This window comes from Lissotriton helveticus, chromosome 9, assembly GCF_964261635.1.
Source record: "Lissotriton helveticus chromosome 9, aLisHel1.1, whole genome shotgun sequence".
Taxonomy (NCBI): Eukaryota; Metazoa; Chordata; class Amphibia; order Caudata; family Salamandridae; genus Lissotriton; species Lissotriton helveticus.
The window spans coordinates 689,138,520-689,159,816 of NC_136070.1; the positions used below are offsets into that span (position 1 = coordinate 689,138,520).

At 40.6% G+C, this 21,297-nt stretch overlaps 1 protein-coding gene across 1 annotated transcript in view; it reads right to left on the bottom strand.

The window, feature by feature from the left end:
• Positions 1 to 5,165: 5,165 nt before the first annotated feature.
• LOC144783247 (growth/differentiation factor 3-like) overlaps positions 5,166 to 21,297 on the bottom strand; it is a 144,895-nt gene continuing 128,763 nt past the window's right edge. The window contains exon 5 of the mRNA XM_078662327.1: positions 5,166 to 8,400. Within this exon, the coding sequence (XP_078518453.1) occupies positions 8,287 to 8,400 (114 nt within the window). The 3' untranslated portion in view covers positions 5,166 to 8,286. The remainder of the gene's footprint in view (positions 8,401 to 21,297) is intronic.

Consider the following 21,297-nt stretch of genomic DNA (forward strand, 5'->3'; position numbering starts at 1 on the left):
TCATAAGATTGCTAAAGGAACTAGGCAAGTCACTGCAGAAAGAATCAAAATGATACAAGGAATGCAACCACCAAAAATACAAAGACAAGTTAGAATGTTTTTAGGAATGGTGGGTTACTGTAGACAGTGGATTAGTGGATTTTCACTAATAGCAAAACCCTTGCAGAGACTAACCAAAGCAGACATCAGAGACCCTATTGTACTGAATAAGACTGAAATGGAAGCGTTTGAACAGCTAAAAACTAGTTTATGTGAAGCTCCAGCTTTAGGAATGCCTGATTATAAAAAAGAGTTTGAGCTGTATTGCAGTGAGCGAGAAGGATGTGCATTGTCAGTACTAATTCATAGAAAAGGAAAACTGAGGAAACCAATTGCGTATTTCTCAGCTGTTTTGGATCCAGTTGCAAAAGCCTTGCCAGGTTGTCTGAAAGCAGTAGCAGCTACAAGTGTGAGTTTGGAACAGAGTGAAGGAATAGTGATGGGATTTCCTGTGAGGGTATATGTACCTCATTCTGTGGAGATTCTCCTCAGTAGGACAAAAACACAGTACCTTACTAACAACAGAATGACAAAATATGAGAAAATAATTCTAGGTGCAGATAATGTGACAATTTCACGATGTGTGAATATAAATCCATCTACACTGTTACCTGATGCGATGGAAGCTGAATTTAAAAATGAGGTTGATCACAAATGTTTAGATGTTCTTGAGTACTGTACCAAACCAATACCTGAAATCAAGGATGAACCGTTGCCTGAATCTGATTATGTGATGTTTGTTGATGCTTTTTGCTTGAGAACAGAGGAGGGTGCTTTGAGTGCTGCATATGCTGTGTGTACAGTGGCAGATGTCCTGGAAGCATCTTGTCTGAAAGGAATTCATTCTGCTCAAATAGCAGAATTGATTGCTTTGATTCGAGCATGTGAACTAGGAAAATAAATAAGTTACCATAGTGACTGACAGTCACTATGGATTTTGGGTTGTCCATGACAACGGGCAATTGTGGTCCCAAAGAGGTTATTTAACTTCTGCAGGATCCCCCATCAGAAATGCTGAATTCGTGAAAATGTTGATTGATGCTATTCAGTTGCCTGATAAAATTGCAGTGGTAAAATGTGCTACACACAAGAAAGGAGATGACTACATCACTAGAGGCAATAGGTATGTCGATTTCATTGCAAAATACTGTGCCAGAAATCTTGCATCCATAAATCGGGACAGAAAAGAAGAACATGTTTCAAGCCCTTTAATGTTAACCACAGTAACTGAGACTTGGCATGAACTTCCCCATCTTTCCTGAAGTTGTGCATTGGGCTACTTATAGTCCGAGCCCCCAGCACTATTTGCACTGTAGATGGTGGGCCTACACTCCACGAGTGTTCCATGGGCTCGCTTCTAGCATTCCTGCTTGAGGCTCCTTTGCAATCCCTGGTCCGTCAACTGGTGGGTCCCCATGAAGGTAACTCTTCTGTTTCTTGGGCTTTCCTGGTTGCTCCAGATGTGCCCTGTCTCCCCTCCAAAGGGTGAGTCCCTTAGACCTTGCTGGTCTGAACCAAAGCCAATCTTTGTTTTCTGTGTGGGTTGCTGTTGCCATGGCTTGTTGGGTCCAATCTAGATACCGACACCACAGCACTCAACATCCTTTGTGGGGCAGCTCGAATCCAGCACCTGGTCATCAACGACACCTCCTGGTCCTCGTGGCTGAAGAGTCAAGCTTCACCTTCTTCACCTGAAATCACCCGCCATTGGTTGGAATCTTCTCCTCGCCTTCCTGTTCACTGGCTAGTGACTCAGACTCTCTCACCTCTGCTTTCAGGTTCTTCATATCTACGATCCACCCTTCGATCCACCCGGACACTTTTTACCTGGACGCCAGCAGCACTTTGCAGCAACTCTCCATTGAAATCGACGACGAAACCCGACACGAAAAGACACCTATGCACCCGGCTTCCCTGGGTGAGGTAAATTGAGTACTCTGGTACTCCCCTGGGTGATGAATCTAGAACCTCCTAGTTCTAAAGGGGTTTGTTCCTAGTCCTCTTCTAAGTGTCTTAAATCTGTAATTTTCCAACCGCGACTTTCCCCATAGAAGTTAATGGTGATTCACGGCTGTGTTTAGACACTGCACGCGTCCCCCGTGGGTCCCCTGTGTCACTATCTTGGGTGGTTCCTGGTGGCCCCAGCGGTTCTGAAGGCTCTAGGCCTTGTATCTATGTCAGTCGTGGTTCTTATACCACTTTCTTAGTATATGGTTTGTGACGTCCCTAGGGCTAATCATATATTGTGCTAATTTACTGTGTGCTAAATAAGTTTACTGAATGTACTTTTGCCTCTAGCCTCATAAAGAGACTAGAGGGATGTGTTTAGAATAAATACATATATTTTATATATATACCTGGTGTGGTTCTCCTTTCATTTGATCATTTCATGAGATTATAGACTGGTAAAACAAGCTGCTTTACATTCTTTCAAGACTTAGTCTGAAGGCTGCTCTCCACAGCTACCACTAGGATAGCTTTCTATAAGGTTGTCTTTAACCTACCATCAATAAGAGGTCGTTTGGACTGGTGCAAGGTGCCCACTAGAATAGTGGACGGCATATGCCAGGCCAACTTCTCACACTGCGGATAGCCTAGACGTAATTGGTGACCTGGAGAATGGCAAAGCGACTACGCAAGCTCACCTAGACTATTTCAACCGCCTCACGCCCAAGGGAGTGGATAAACTTATCTTGTCTACCAAGTCAAGATCCCCATTGGATGTATGACGTTACAACGCATACATTCACAACGCATACCATTACAACGAAACTTTTACAACGCAGGATCCATTACAACGCATGCAATTACAACGCAGCTGCTATTACAATGCATGCCATTACAACGTAAGTATGGGTAAGTATATATATTTTTTTAATTAATGGGAATTATAGTGTAGGGGTTAAAATTACTATTCTAACTCTAGGGGGGTGTAATAGTAGGGTAAGTGTTGGATAGTGTAGGGGTTAAAATTACTATTCTAACTCCAGGGGGGTGTAATAGTAGGGTAAGTGTTGGATGGGGTAGGGGTTACAATTTAATTAAATACTTACCCATACTTACGTTGTAATGGCATGCGTTGTAATAGCAGCTGCGTTGTAATGGCATGCGTTGTAATGGATCCTGCATTGTAAAAGTTTCGTTGTAATGGTAGTGCGTTGTTTTAGTTGCGTTGTAATGGATGTTTGCCTCCGCCTTGGACCCCTGCCCGGATATGGTTCTCCACTTGGTACCAAGTACCATAGCTGGCCACTTAGTACCTCTTCTAAATAATATTTTAAATGCCGGATCTTTCCCAAGCATCTGGAAAAAATCACTGGTACGGCCACCTTGAAAAAACATTTAACCCTCTAAGGTAAAAAATTATCAGCCAATTTCCTGTTTGCCGTTTCCTTTTAAAATTTTGGAAAAAGGACTCAACGAATATTTACTTGACTGATTGGAGTCAAATGATAAAATGGACCCGGAACAATATGGATTTCGGCCTCTACACAGCCTGGAGTCAGCCCACATTGTAGCCACCAAGGAGATTCGCATTCAGTTGGATGGAGGAGGGAAGGCAATACTTATCTTGTTAGACCTCTCAGCCGCATTCAACACGGTAAACCATCAAGTGCTTATTCGGCGCCGATCCAAAATGGGAATCACAGGTGCAGCCTCCAAGATATTAAGATCATTTTTAGCAAACAGAAAACAAACTGTTATGATGGGGGGACACAAATCACATCCTAATGCCCGTCATGCGAACTGCCCCAGGGATCTTCGTTATCCCCAGCCCTGTTCAATGGTTATGGTGCCCCTCTTGCTAAACTCGTACGCTCCCACGGTTTCACCGCTGTCTGTTATGCAAATGACACACAAATAGTGGTGTCATTATCATCAAATCCTAGTGACATGGCAAAAGAATTTAACAACTGTATGGTCCACATAATCAGTTGGATGCGCGACAACTGCTTGAAATTAAACACCGATAAAACAGATGTGCTACATTTTGGAAAAATCACTGAACTGAGGACTATAAGAAAAATCCAACCGTTTATCCCTATGGATCTAAGGAAAACAGTAATTGTGACCCTTATGCTATCAAGGATTGACTACTGTAATGCCCTTTATTTAGGTGCAAATTAAGGGGCATACGGAAAATTCAATCACTTCAAAATGCAGCAGCACGACTGTTACTTAAAATATACAAATTGAGGTCAGTGTCCAAAGGGTTCCGAGAGCTGCACTGGTTGCCGGTCCAGGCGAGGGTACAATTTAAGTCCTTGTGCATTGTCCACAAGACCCTTAATGGGACAGGAACTGCATACTTCAACAATCGAATCATATGGCACATCCCACAACGCAGTCTCCGATCATCGACTGCCTCTTTGTTGGTCATTCCCAGGGTGAAGACCGTAAAGTTCGGTAAAAGAAGCTTCTTCCATCTGGCCCCTAAACTGTGGAATATTCTGCCACTCAACCTGAGATGCCAAACCAACAGCCAACTGTTCAGGAAGGCGCGGAAAACTCGGTTGTTCACGCCCAATTCCTAACCTCAGTCTACCCCCTCTGCTCAGGCTATGACAGCTCCAGCGCTAAGACACATCGGCATAGATGCGCTTTACAAAATCTCTATTTCATTTCATTTTATTTCATAACAGGAGGACGTATAACCACTATACCCAAATAATTCAACTGTTGAACATTATTTTTAGGTTACGGAGCAAACTATGTTTTAATCTAATTGGTTTTAATGTTTTCATTTGATAATGTTTCTTGGGAAACCGGGGTATCAGAAGAACTATTTCATTGCATTATGTTGAAATACATATACATATATTTTATTCTCACCCAGAGTTTGCGTGTCTCTACACAGAGCAATGACAGGTTCTGAGTTTGTGTTTTTGCATAAGTGTATTAAAACAGCTAACTGCCTAGACAAAACTTCCATCACTAAGTGACCCGCAACACAAATAGGACTAAAGTAACCAAAATATCAGACTGAACAGTACCTTATTTATGCATATGATAATTCCCCTGCAATTATAAGCATAGAATAGCAATGCAAACATGAACACATGCACAACATATCAGAACTGTTCTGAAAAGAAGATACATTTCATATTTATTGCCACACATGAAACTCTTTTGCAAACAGAGTATATTTGATCCAAAATATTAGAATTACATATTTGTGTGAAAAATGTGATTTACACGAAAATATAATTATGTACAAAGTGGACAGATGTCCTCTTAAATATCAGGAAGAAACATTTTTGCATAAAGAAGAAATTTGTCCCAAAATATTGTGGTGTATATTGGCAGATATGAAAAATATGATAACTTCAAAATAATATCTTTGTACAAATACCATGTAATTCTTCACGAATAACAGCATGTGATTCTAGATAATGGTTCCGTCTTAATGTATGTCCTTTAAAGAGGATCTACTTGTCTCAACACAAACATGTGATACATAAGCAAACTGGATACAGTTTTAAGAAATACCAGGCACCAATTATCTTTTAAAAAATAGCAGGGATTTTGACAAAATGTCATCAGGAAATAGTCTCGAATTTGCTCCCAGATATTCTAATAAAATATTTCTGAATGCGGAATGCAGACTTATCGGTGTATTTTTTTCCCTTAAAATAGAATAAAGTTAAAATAACCTTTTGGCATGAATAGTTTTTTCACAGTGGCTGCATTTCACAAAATGGTATGAAATATTTATTGAAATCAGAAAATAATTTGCTAAATTATGGGCATAAAATGTTTCTGGATATTGGTAGAATCTTACATAAATAAAACGATGCCTGTTTTACATAGCTTAAATGACTTTTCCCCGACCTAGAACATAAACTGTTTAAACAAATAAACATGTAACAAAATTATTTTATACACAGGGTGGAAGAGTTCTCTCAGTTTCTAAATTTATTTTTGGTAACTGGACATATTAACTAGCCAATTTTAGTTTGAAAGGTTTATCCCAATGCATTGGATTGATCCCAAAATATAAAGTTGTTACGATTCTGAATGTATGTGGAATTTAAGCCAAAATATCAGTCTGACTTATTCACGCAACCAACTTGAATTAGTCTGACTATATGAGACAATATACAAATATGAAACTAAGATTATTGTGCCCAACTATTAGTATGAATCACAGCTGTACTAAGGGAAAATGTACTTATCCATACAATATTCATGTTTAACCCATATGCCCACTAAGGAAAGACTGTGCTGAGTGCATTAAGGTTGCTCTCATTAGAAGATGTTATATAACCAGATTGGAAGGCCCCTCACTATTGAACTCAGTAGGAGTTGAAGTCATGAGCTGCTCTTTCTTTGCTGATAGTTTGCACGTGTTTTGTTGCTAAGGTTAGTCCAAGAGTCAAACCTGTTTTTCACCTGCTGCACACTGCCATGCCTCCATGGCATGCCCATAGAGGGCAAATATAGGTTGAGAGGGCTGTCCTAAGCAGTATGGACCTACCGATGCGTCAAAGGTTGTGACCCTGTGGCAGATCATTCACGGCTTCGACTGTCAGCCGGCAGAGCTAGCAGCAAATTCTTCACTGAAAGCCATCTGCTATTCCTTCACCTTCAAATGAAGTATGGCAATCCTGAGCTTGATAGGGTGGGAGAAAAGTTGATTGATCGAAGTTCACCTGTCCCAACAAGCTCTACATGACCCCTATTGGTTTTTATTTACTACTTCCTGTGAACATTCTTATGGCAGGTCATGGAGTCTGTGGTTGTAGAAGACTGATACCTATGGATCAGATCCTGTTCGAGAGGACTGGAGATTTATTAGGATTGAGGGAGTTCCATGGGGATAGGGAGTTACTCTTCCTCCTTGTGACACTTCTCTTTTTATTGCCGCCTGGGTTAGAACAGCAATAATGCTCACTGAACGAATACCTAAAGAGCACCTACCCAAGGCCACACGCTCTTCATATGGGCAATAATTACCTATACTTTCACATGGATCAGACTGAGTTTCTTCAGACACCTATTAATGTCTTTTGAAACCTGCATCTTTCGAGCTAAGACATGCAAGTCATGGTTATTCCAGACATTGCTATTTCTTTGGTTAGGAAGTGCAGGAAGAAATCCGTTTCTGCCTCATTCGCCATGGCCCTGAGAGCATTCCATAAGGTAAATGTGCGTGGCATGTCACTGACTGCTGAGAATTCTGAGTAACTATGCTATGTAGTGTCAAGAGTTGAAGTGCTGAGAGATGCAGGGCTCTATAGAATTAAAAACAGATCTGGACTCTTCAGTGTATTCAGACCGGCTCATGGCTTGAAGGATATTATAATACTGAGTTAAGTGAAGTATATCATCCTCCACTGAAGTAATTAACAATGTATATGAAAAAGATCTAAAAGGAATCATCTCAAGCCATTTACAGCCTGTAAATTGAAGTGTACATCCCACTAAAAAATAAAATGGAGAACAGGTGTCATTTCTCTCTCAGCACCATAATGGAGTGACCTATACATATAAAAATAAAAGATACAAATATGAACAAACCTTAGTTGAGCAGTAGTTTTGTTTTTTTAATAAAAAAATACTATGGAGGATGACTTATGGGGCTGAACTAAATCAGAAGGTGTCTTTGCAAGTAGACCATAATGCGTTTGATACTTTGTAAAGATCAGGTAGATGAAAATGCCTATTTACATTAAAGGGCCAAAACTAGATTTTTGTTTTAGCGCTTTTACACTGATACAACCAACAGACAAAACGTCAGCAACAAAGAATATAACTGAATGATATAAAACATGGACCTTTATATAAAACAAAAAAGCCAAGTTTGAAACGTGTTAATTTGTTGATTGTCCTAAAAAGAATTCCTTGCCTGACAAGTCTTTCTATGTGTAGAAGTTGAAGAAAATAGTCCAACAAGTGGAACAGTGCAACACTCCCTGGTCTACACTTGCTCCCAACGAATGTAGGGCTTCAGACACGATTATGGAAGATCTATTCGCTGAAGGTCCTTAGTGTAACAGGTCCAAATGAACATAATTCATCCAATTTGCATTGGAAGATCAGGTCAAAAGTCCAGACCCGCTCCAACACTCCATATTTAAAAAGCAAATATATTACACAGTCCTTGAAATAAGATCCAGGTAGGAAGTCCAAAATGTGTGATCCTGGGACGCGGAAAGTTAGACGGATGATATCATCACCCTTTTCTCTCTCCCTTTCTCTCCTTTCCTGCAAGACAGATGTTTTCCTGACGGGGTTGGTGGAAATTCATGGTCCGCAGCGACATTCTTGATTCATTTCAACTGAGCGAAGCATCAACCCTCTGCCTGGGTCGAGGTAGGCAAAGGGCGTCAATGAAGTTGTTACCGGACAGCAGTTCACCTAAAAAAAAAAAGTAACAAGGGGTGAAATTAAAAGAAGATAACATATCAAAAGCAGATGTCCTTTCTTATGATTTTACAAAAGAGCTCAGTCTAAAAAGATTGACTTTTAACTCTTGGATCAGCATCTTAACCTAACAAATGTATCCTAAAAGAGAGATCGTTTTCCAGTCCTGATTTCAGCCTGAATTGTCTAAACAACTTGCTTAACTTGCACAGTTTTCCTTAACAACGCGTATCTTTGATATAGATAACATTCTTTTCAAGTTGGTTTTCCTAAAACTCAATAAGCTGTGACCTAACTGACACAACCATTTTCTGAATTGTTTTTTTACACTAATGATAGCAATATCTAATTAATAACACCAAAAGCTATTTAGATGCACACACTGCCTGAAACGTCATAGCTCTAAGCAACATAGGAAAGACACCTTTAAAAGGATACTGCACTTGAAATGTTAGAAATGACACATCTTTAAGGAAAACATGGATCTGGATTTTCACGCAATTTAGGCAAGACAAGAAATGGCAGAAGTAAATCTTTGCACATACAGAAATAGGAATTCAAAGATTAGTATGGGATAGAAAGCATGGTATGCCCAGAAGATGCTTCTGGATACCCAGTGCTGAGCTCTGGATTCCCCAGTGAGGGTGTTGATATCTCCCCCACTTGATGTTGAGCAGGAGTTCGCCCGCCACAAAAATGTCCTCCAACCTCACACAAGTGTTACATTCTTACATGCACAGAAATGTGTACTAGATATAACTAACATTCTGAACTCATCTCGAATCAGCAGCAGTAATGTGGAACATGTGCAGAGCTACACCGCTTGGCTTTGCTCAATGATATCCTTAGAGGACCCACAGCACTGATGACCTTCATGCTTTATCCCAATGCTCTCTTGTACTCTCACTAACCAGCAGCAGTTCTGGTATCATAAGGAGTAATTGCTGCTGAGAGTTTCCAACCCCCATCTCATGCAGTCACTTCGGAGTTAAAATAAGCAGCATGATGTTGACTCATGCTCAATTGAGTCACACCATAAATATCAGTATTACTAATAGAGGAATTAGGATCATAGAATATGTACTCCCCACCCCGATAACATATGTTCTGCTACAAGAGAGATATTCACCAAAGGAACAATTCTCATCAATGCTGTGTGCAACTCGTGCCCCTCTACAGAATGACAAGGTCAGTGGTCTGTGGAAATTATGCAAACCGTTAGTCGTGTGACGGATATTATCACTTCCTCTTCCTCATCATTCTTTGATTTAGCTAAACAATAAGGGTCTAGCACCATATACTATGGTAGCTGTCATAAGGATCTAATTCTATATACTACACTAATATAAATTTGGAGTATATGTCTCAGTTTACACAATAAGAATTACCTCATTCAAACTTTCAAGACACATAGGTGACCCTAGACATCACTCCTTAGCAAAAGAGGCTTTAAGTAGCTACAGTCTGTGCTAGTGCTTAAATTATCAAAGGGTTCTACTCTGGGGACAATTACCAACACCCTGAAGATAAAACAGCGTACTCCCACCCCTTCAAAAGAAAAAGATTGCTCAAAATATAAGTTGCAACTTATTGCACAACAAGCAATCAATGAGGAAACAGATAAACGCAATCTCGTTTGCCTGCTTCCACAAGACCTTGACATGGCACCCAGTCAACATCAGAAAGACCGTCACAGAGGCCTTCGTCACCAGCATGCTGGACTATGGGAACACACTTCTACATAGGAATCCCCTCACAGCTCCTGAAGAGACTACAGACGATACAAAACATATCCTCCACCTCCTCAGATGGGCCTACATCACACCTCACCTCAAGAAGCTGCACTGGCTCCCGATTCAGGAATGAGGTCAAGTCAAGATGTTCATCCACGCATACAAAGCCATCATACATCAACAAACGCACTCCCTTCCACCAATCAACCAGACACCTACGATCTGCCTCCCTCTTCCTCGCATACCGAGATCCGCCGAAGCAACAGTGAACGACACTCCTTCTCACACATGGTGACCAAAGCTTGGAACTACCTTCCCCTGCACCTCAGGATCACCCCATCGTTCCGGGAATTCAGGAAAGGACTCAAGACCTGGCTGTTTGAATGAACACATAGCCATGAGGCAGTTAGCTACTCCAGCCTCTTTAGGCCCTTACATGTGATTTGCCGAACTTTATAAATCCCTGATTGATTGATTAAAAACAATCAAGACTTTTTCCAGTTTTCACTATCTATTTTTTTGCATCGCCAAAAGAGAGTTCTGTTGCATCTGATGGAGTGAGGTGGAAAACCAAAATTTTGTATACACCTCATGAAGTCACTTTCTCATAACAGTAACATGAACTAATTGAGTGGTTTTGAAAATTAATCAACATAGAATAGAATGCACACACAAGAACACGTGGGAAACTAATTTGCGTATGTTGCAACAATAATCGAAGAACTAAGTGATGTTGTTATGTCTAAAAATGAATGCAGCAGCTATAAACTAACCAAAAGCGGCATGATTGTGCTTTCTGTTTGTTTATTTGTGGCAAAAACATGAAGACTGGTGAGTAAATCACGCATATATGTTGCTTTATCTGCTAGGTAATAACTAACAGGGAAACCTTAGTCAGGGCCGTTTCTACCACTAGGCAAGACTAGGCGGCCGCCTAGGGCGGCAAAAGGGGGAGGGCGGCAAAAAATATGAGTTCATAATGATGGTAAATCAAAAATAAAATGTTTTCAGGATTACAAATAACCAAGTGCTATCAGCACATTATGCCAACCATCAGGGAAAGGTACGAGCTTGCCAAGGCTCAATTGATGGAATATGTACCGTGCTGGTGATTGCTGCTGTTTCTGATCAATGCTGCTATTTGCATACTTTTGTACAAAATGCTAATTGGTACGGCGGAGAGGTGGATATAAGGTGATAAATAAATCAGTGGAAAACATTTGTTCTCTAGGTTTCAGTTTCCGTAGTGCATTTACTGTTTATATAGATAGCTTTGGAGTCGGATTAGAAATACGAGCTATAAAACTCCAAAAAGTAATTAGCAAAATGAGTTCTCCATGATTTCTGTTTACCTGTTTTCTAAATATACACGGCACATCATTGTTTTCAATCAGATGAATTGGCAATCACATACACAACTTGATTACATATATTTATCATCCCTCCCTTTCACTGCGACACAACAACACACCAACAGTGAACAGGGCAAAAAGAGTTACTAGGCTTATAGCTGGCAAGTTTTTTTTTTAAATAAACTGACAGTTTTGTTATTTCTGATAAAATCTGCTTTATATGTCAAAATGCGTTCACAAAAATCTTTCCTTACATATAGTGTGGCCTAAATATTTTCTACAGAACTAGTGCCACGATGAGTTTGGTTTTCTATTTTCAACTTGAATGGGAAGATATTTTTGTAAACGGTCAGAACACAATATTTATGCCTGGAGATGTTTTTGTTGACATGTTCTAATGTATAATGCAGGCAATATTTGTTCCATGATGTTCATTCAGGCACCATACCCTTCCCTGAGATGTCCGCTATTGTGAAAACAGAGTGTGATGTGTCTGAAGAGTTCACAGCATTCATTCCAAGGTGTTTGCAATGTATAGGTTGAGTTATTTTGGATCTGATTTGCCAAGATGTTGATGTGTGTAGGTGTGACTTACTCTTAGAGCTCTCCTTGTTTACTCCTTTGTTCCAGATGAAAACCACGAATACTATTTGGTGCTAGAATAAGCCAACGTAAGACAGGAGTAGTATATGAGCATTTAACAGTACAATCGTTCTGCATTTGGCTCAATATTTGTTTCCCCCCCAAAAACAAAATGTGGGTGTAGATTAATGTTCCCTGTACCTACGTTTGCGTTTAAACGCACAAACAGCCTAAAAGATGTGCTCATACACACAAGACCTAAGAACCAACAGATCAATACACAAAGGTCATTGTGGGATCTACCACCAGTTGTAGGACACCACCCCTGTGGATCTTGTTCAGTGAGTCCTTGCACCATGTCACAAAAGAGATGGGGTCACTTGGCATTGTAAGAAACATACAAACTTCAACACCCCTAACTGTATCTATGTATTAACTTGCCTATGTGGACTCCTATACGTGGGGATGACCACGAGGCCGGTAAAAACCCATATCACAGAACACAGGAGTAATTTCAGATGTCATAAAACTAACACCAAGATGACAACACATTTTGAACATCAGAAACATTCACCCAACTCAATCAGTTGGATCATTCTTGAAGCACACCCTGGTATAAACAAGAACTCACTGTTCCGCATCGAACAGAGATGGGTACCGAGACTAGCCTCTGACAAGGAGGGATTGAACAAAGAGATCCCTTGGAGCCTGTTGACTTGATCACCAGAGATCATGTTACACCATGTAACCAATCAACCACATCTGATTTCTCTAGCCTTCCAACCTGATATGGAGAATGGGGCATCTCCTCCTTGATAAAATGGAATCTTCACACCCACTGCTTTTATAAGGTACACGACATGCGTGAAGGTACCATCTAACATCTTCAATTGCCAGCACCGGGACATGACCAGATCTAGAGATGTTCCCACAACACACTCTGACCTGTATTACATTCTCAGTTGCACTTTATTAAAATAACATCTCAATGAGTGCACCCCCGACCCCCCTTTGTGAACTGCACATTGGAGTATTACTCTGCCCATGATGCACGTGAGACACTAACAAGAATAGATACCTAGCATCCAATCTTAAACACAATCCATTTGGCTTACTTTCCCGAGTACTTTGAACTTAAGACTACTATGACTCACGAGCTAATATACAGGGAACACACAGCGCGTACTTCTAATATGGGATCCACTGTTGTCAAGGGCAACACGCTAGCTCCCTGGAGCCAGAAAACGGAAGTTCTGCCTCCCCAACTAAGCATACCAGGGTAACTCTTGAACAAACCGACATGGGATGATCAGTGTGTACTTCCAAGATGGCACCCAATGTGTTTTGGGTTGGCGCGCTGGCTCCTTGTAGCCAGAAACCAGAAGTCCCTCCTCCACAACATCGCAGACCGGAGGTATAACTACGCAACTCCGAGTACGAGCTGAGATCATCCGGGACCGGCAAGGTGAGGGGTAGGTGACCCGTAGCAGACACAGAGTACACTACGTAAGTACACAACGCTTGGGCTGTTTTTAACCGTTGCGGGATGGCCCTAATCCCTTCAACTCGACATAGTATCTGGTGGGTTAACGGCACCTGAAAGAGGGCGCCGTTTGGTTAGCTGTGGTGGGCGGTGAACTTCTTTACCCTACCCCGTCTAACATGACACTTTATTAGGAGACATCAAGCATGATGGACTACTGGTTATACCCGGACGGGAACAGAAGTGTGCTAGTCCTGGCCAGTGACGCACATGGACTATTTTGTGGGAGCGTTTATTTATGCGATGACCTATGTGCTATTTGAAGCTCCGTGTGAGTTTTGGTGTTGGTTCTGTGGTGTGCCTGCTCCTCCCTACCTGACACTCATTGCTGGGGCCGGGTGGAGTTGAGGATGCATACTGTGTAGAGCCCCCCCCTTTGGACCTCGTGGCAGATATATGCAGGGGACACTTGCATCCACTTTCTAAGTTGCTGATTATTTGGGAAAGAGGGCCTATACCAATAGGGGCCATCCCTCACTCCAGTCAGACTTGAGTAACTGCCTACAGGCTATTATCCCCTGAATACTCATGAGTTTATTTCTTTATTTGATCTCCTGCTTCCATTTACTGTCTTTTTATTAGGACACTGTACAATCCAGTGTGTACATTTGCCGGTACACGTTGCTACACACTGCAGACCGAACCTGGGTGAGTTCTTAAACATGTGAGTACACACACAGCATTCCCAGCTATATATGTTGTTTTAGATTTATATTCCTCGCACATAAGCGCAGACACTTTAGTGTGATGCGTGCTTCCATGCACTTTGTTTGGAGTGCTGCACTAATGTATATACACTGTAAACTGTTGGATAATGACGTAGTAATCAGTTTGAGTTTTTCTCCTTTACAGGTGATATTGTAGATCTACAGGTACCACTTTTTAGGATGTTGTATCGGTGGTCACTTGAGTTTGACATTCTAGACCACCACCAAATGTGTAGATAGATCTTGCATAGTCCCTGAAGAATTGCTGTCCATTTGACATAGGGCAAGAAACATGTTAGTCTAATTTCAAAGCGCAATACCCTGTAACCTTAGAGCAGGGGCATGCACACTATTGTTTTTAATCAGGATAGGGGCCACATTCATTAAAATAGTTCTGAGTGGATCCCTAACTCCTGTTTTAACCTCACAATTTTCCACATCTACACTCACTACGACCCTCGCTCGCACTGCACCCAACGGCCAGGAAAAAAGATCTCCGCTAAAAGGCCCCATCAAGGGAGCCGATCGGGTATTGCAGCGCCTACCCGACGAGGAGCAGACCCAATGATGAAGCAAGACACCTTATCTTATTGGGTCTGTGAGGGTCCCTTTCTAAAAGGAGGATATCTTTCTCCTGCCATAGTGAGCACACTACGAGTGCTTGCTTCATTTACTACTCACCTGTACCACACAGTAGGAACGGCATACCACTTTGTTTTGGAATGCATTTGGGCTTGTATGCTGTACCTAGTCAAAATTGGCCCTTAGTCCCCCCCTTTCCTTGGAACTCCTGTAGATTAATGTTATCCTGCAAGTTCCTTCATACCAGGGGAACACAGTGATGGTAGTAAAAGGGAGGGGGCGGCATTTTCAATTCTCGCTAGGGCGGCAAAACACCTAGAAACGGCCCTGACCTTAGTAAGGGGGAGGTAAACAGAAGGGTTATAATTCAACAATTAACGTTTGATTGTATTTGTTTCTATAATAGTTCCCGTTCTGGCCTATGAGGCGTAAAACAAAATGGACGTTTCTGTGACTCCGAGATTGAAATACAGTACGCATGCGCATGGTGAAATGAACTGCAAATGAATATGAGCTGCCTGTGACTGTGTAGATTGGGTCAAGGACAGTGTGCCCTGAAAGTCCAGCTGAGTGCCAACAAAATGGACATCCGTGCTGAGAGACGTGGGAAAGAAGGCAAAAATTACAAGTTAAAGGACATGAGCGAAGCGAATATAATTTTTGCAAAGACCATTTTCATTGAGCTGATCATGCGGAAATTAAACAATAAGATGATGAGGTTATGCTCATCCACCCCTCGGATTGACCAATCAGAAATGTTAAAAGACACTGATAGTTACTTTAGTAGATAGATTAAGTAGTGAAAAAGGGTATAAAAGAATATGTCCGGACTTAAGAAAAAAACTCTCTTCTTCGATATCCATCTGTGTATTCTGAAATGCTGTTGGAATGCTGAATTTTCCTGAGGCGTGAGAACTTTCAAATTGTTCTGAACTTTAACTTTACTTGAATGAATACGGAGTCTTGAGATGAGGTTAATAGCTAGAGAGAATAGGTAGATGAACTTTGGGAACTATTATGTCTTTTGCTAATATCCATGTCCTATAATCTCAATAATAATGTGCTTATTTCTGAGCTTTGAAATTAAATGAAATATAAACTTATGAGTTAAAATTCTTTCTTTTCCTCAAATCTATTTTGTATTAAACAGATTTATAAATGAATAAATACAGGTCATGCTAGAAGATTTTCTTTAAATAAAAATTAGATAAATGAAGAATTAAGCTGGTCTTGTTCATCCTTAGCCTAATTTTTTACTAGCAGATCCATTGACAAATAATGGTGGTGTGTCTGAATAAATTGTCTCATTGATAGAACCATGGTAAAAACAATTTAAACTGCAGATGTACATATTATAAATATTTAGCTTAATTTAGACACTCCGCTATGATCCAGCAGCTCTCCTTTGATTCACACCAATCAATGAAGTAGAGAGAAAGTGTGTATGAGTGACTCGCAGTGTTATGGGCCTCACTGATGAGTAAATGCATGATTATTACTTCAGGGAAAGGTGATGAGGTTTTAGAAGTTATTTCCGGAGTAGTGCTGCATCAGTAATTAACTTGGTAGCAGAGCATTGGTTGCTATAGAATTAGCTAGGATAATGTATAAAGCGATGTATACAGGATTTGATGTACAGAATTATGACTAACATCTGTTGAGTTTGTATTATGTTATATGTAGTCTGGAAAAGGCTTCCGGAAAGTGTGGGAAGCTGGTAACTCTGTCTGCAGGCAGAGGAAGTGTGGCAAGTGAAGTCGCACCTCGCATAGTCTGTTTCAATAAGTAGTGGTATCGTCGTATATCACAAGTTTAGGGACTTTACGTGTGAAAGGATAAATGTACAGTCTACAAAATCTTAGCCTTCAAGTACAGGGATCATTGTGTATCCTATTTAAAACTTACTGCTGGGAGAGTAATAGAGCTTAACCCGAGCTTGAGAGAAGGGTAAGGTAGAGGGATGTGCTACTTTATCGGCGAGTTTAAAATTCTGTGGTAGAGAAGAGGTAAGCGCTGTTTACTGGTAATACAGAATACTTGTGCGTTTGAGAAAACTATCACTTTGGTTTAGCGAAGAGTCGAATGGAGTTGTTTTATGTAGTTACTAACCGATTCAGTTGTATAAAAGTGTAAATACGGCTTCTCGATAAACCTTGTAAAGGAGGGGTCAGTCGAAGCAGCAGAAGCCGGAGCAGAGCGGAGGGATTGGTCCTTGTGACCAAGTCAAAGTAAGGGCTGATTGGTGCATCAGTAAAGCAGCGAGACTATTGGTGAAGCACTAAGATAACGTATCTTGTTCTAATTGGTGCGATAGTGTGAACCGCGCTGTGATAGGCTGGTGTTACAAAGCAGTATCTGGAAGAGTGCGCAATCTTTTGAAAGACGGGAAATTATCAGAAAAATTGAGTTTTATTACGGAGAAGAAAAGGAGAAACCTTCATGGTTTAAGAAATTGAAAAATATATTCAAGAAAGGCAAGGCGATAGTATCAAGAGAGAGAAAATTACTCCCTCCGCCAAAAACGCCTGCTTCTTACATGTTATCGAAATATGGCTATCATACATGCATTTGGCTAGAAAATTGGGCTAGATATACCAATAATGATGGTGCGCTAGCATTTCCAGAAGTAGGATCTTTTAGTCTGGCAGTTTTGCGAAATTTGAGAGAAAAGACCTAGACCGACTCAATTTGAAGCACTAGTTGAGTGGGAAGATGAGATGCACGAGTTAGAGCGAGAGAGGTTGGAAAATCATCGAGTACCAAGAGGTAGATTACATGGATTATGGGGAGAAACACATGAAAGTAGAATGCAAAGTTGGAGAAATGCTGATATGTGTGATGGAATGTACCCAGTTAGATTGGCAGACGAAATAGAAGGGCGAAAATGCACAGAGAAAAGGAATAATGTGGAATCAGGAAGAAAAATGATGGAGGTGGTGAATCAGAGGATACGGTGTTGGAGGAGATATTAAATAGGAGACCACCACCATATCATCGGGTTCTATATGGACCACTCCAAATGCTCCACCAGTAGAGGATAGATTTGCGGAAACCCCAAAACGATTTTAAAATTTTAGAGACCTTCCAGAAAGGGTAGACATGAGATATGATTCAAACACCCCAGTGGTAGAAACTAGAATTACCGGTACTCCTAAGCAAAATGATGACATCAGAAGAAGTGTAGCAAGAGTAGAGAGACGAACTGAAGAACACCAAAGTACTTCTGAATATATACGTTCTACAAATTAATTAACCGAAAGGATACAGGAAATTACTAAAAATATAGAAGCTGTACCAGTCCCAGTAACAATAGGTCCTGTAATTCCAGTGTTCGAAAATCAGAAAATAAAAGAACCAACTTTGACGATTCCTTTAAACCAGAGTTTGCAAAAAGTAAGAGAAAAGATTTATCCAGATTTGTCTGAAATTAGGCGAACAAGTAACATAATACCGCCTGACTTGACTTTTAATCAGAGCCTACCATACAAGTTTCCAACAGGAGCAGAATCTGATTCTGCGACACCCGAAAGAAATGTAGAGAAAATAGATTTAACACAAAGCCCAGTAGGACCATCAGAACAAGAATTAAGTGATTGGCCTAAAACTCTGAAAGTAAAAGAACATGAACCTAAAGTATTAGATGTGGCTAGACTAAAAGTTGATATGGAAGAATTAATTATTGGAACAATTGGAACAGGTAGGCTAAAAACATATCATGTGTAAAAGTATTACGTGGAAAGCAACATCTATACATGACCAATTGGAAGGATTAGCAAGTGAATTAGATGTAGATTTTGTGAAGAATAAAACATTACAGAAACCCTACAGAGTAGATTTTACAGAAAAGGACATTGAAAATATGAATACTGCAGGAAGATTAACCCAAATAAAGGAGCTAATTGTTTTACTAAGAGATGGGGAGATGTGGATAAATGGTAGGCAAAATGGGCAAAGAAAAGAGAAGAAGCGAGTGATAAATCTACATTAGTGTTTCCTGTGAGAGAAAAAGAGACAGTAGTAAATGAATTTCCTATGAGAGAAATACCGGGAGGAGGATATGTACATGTTCCTTGGACTAGACAGGACATATTATCATTTACTAAGGATTTCCCCAGATTAAGAGAAAAACCAGTAGAATGGTATCAACAGGTGGATCGATTTGTAACGGTTTCAAAGGTACTATGGGAATATCTAGATGGATTATTTGGCATAGTAGTACCAGCAGACCTATGGTCTGAGTGCAAAATAACAGTGAACTGGCCGAAAACTGAATATCCTCGAGACAAAGTGACAGGTGCTCCTTCGCCTGAAGTGATGGGAAAATATGAACACGTGATAGTGTTTTTGAAAAACAAAATTCCACCAAAAGAGACAGATTGGGTCAAAATTGACAGGACTTTGCAAGAATCGAAAGAATCTGTACATGTATTTTATGAAAGACTGTTGTTAGTGTTTAAGCAATATGGTGGATATGAGGAACTAAATTAAAAAGATATGAGTCATTTTGTGAATCGATTTGTGTTTGGATTAAGACCAGAAATAGGAGACATGATTAAGCCTAATTTGATGGGATGGCAATCATGTTCTGTAGATGAGGTATTGAGACCTGCAAAATACTGTAGTGATGAAATTGAAGTTAAGCAGAAAAATCTCAAAGAGAAAGCCATGTGGGCACAAGTGAAGGTATCAGAACATCAAGTGGCACAAATGGAAAACAAAAGTACAGATGGGAGTCAAGGAAAAATTAAGGGAAATTCCAATAAATCTAAATTAGTAGGAAACATAGAGGAGCTTAAGAAAAAGTATCCTTGTCATAATTGCGGCAGGATAGGGCATTGGAAGAAAGAGTGTAAGTGTCCACCAAGAGTTAATTCAAAAAATACATAATTGAATCTGCAGGTGCAGAATGAGGTGATTCAACAACCATCGCAACAGCAGCAGGTAGTTACTCAGCAAAACGTCAAGAAAGGAATGTAGTGCTATTCCTCAGGTAGGGATTGTGAAAGTCACTCGAGAACTAGGGCCCACTGTGTCTCTCTAGGATTTACAGAGGGAAATCCATTTGTTGGATTTTAATGCCCTCACACACCCTTGCAGGTGTCATGCTTCATCATATGGGCTGCTCCTTGTCGGGTCGGCGGTGCAATACCCAACGGGCTCACCTCAAAGAGGGGCACTTTATCGGAGATCTTTTATCCAACAGCCGTATTGTGAAGTGCGGGTATGGGGCCAGAAAAGTGTAGATGTAGTGGTGAGTCTAAAATGGGGCTGGGAGTACCTGAAAATATTTTTATTCTGGTGGGTCTCCAGCCTCAATTACAAGCAGTGTAACCGGCACTTATTAGGGTATAATGTCCCTTATTAATGTGTCAGTTATTGAGAATTAGTGATAACGGTCAACATGTTTCTCGCGTGTGCGTCAATTGACTCGCAAATCTTCAGGAGCATAAGGGAATGAACTATCTACACTAAACAAATTGTATATATGTTTAAAGGTTCATCTGTAACACAATGAAAACATTTCAAAAAGTGTCCATGTACCTGTGATGAACTGGATCTACCTAATAGTGTCAAGATTCCAGGCATCAACAGTACCCGGCAGTCCACACATCAGGTTTGTACTCCCATATAAGTAGAGGTTTTGAAGACCTGTGTGGAGATCTCTGACCTACCCACACTGCCTTGGACTCTGCAGTGTGGATACCCACACTGCCTCTGACTCTGCAGATTTTAAAGAAGTCATTAGAAAGTTTGAGCATGCCTGGAGAGTCTGTATTGGTTCAATATGTTGATGATCTGTTAGTGGCAATACTTAGGTCATAAGATTGCTAAAGGAACTAGGCAAGTCACTGCAGAAAGAATCAAAATGATACAAGGAATGCAACCACCAAAAATACAAAGACAAGTTAGAATGTTTTTAGGAATGGTGGGTTACTGTAGACAGTGGATTAGTGGATTTTCACTAATAGCAAAACCCTTGCAGAGACTAACCAAAGCAGACATCAGAGACCCTATTGTACTGAATAAGACTGAAATGGAAGCGTTTGAACAGCTAAAAACTAGTTTATGTGAAGCTCCAGCTTTAGGAATGCCTGATTATAAAAAAGAGTTTGAGCTGTATTGCAGTGAGCGAGAAGGATGTGCATTGTCAGTACTAATTCAAAGACAAGGAAAACTGAGGAAACCAATTGCGTATTTCTCAGCTGTTTTGGATCCAGTTGCAAAAGCCTTGCCAGGTTGTCTGAAAGCAGTAGCAGCTACAAGTGTGAGTTTGGAATAGAGTGAAGGAATAGTGATGGGATTTCCTGTGAGGGTATATGTACCTCATTCTGTGGAGATTCTCCTCAGTAGGACAAAAACACAGTACCTTACTAACAACAGAATGACAAAAT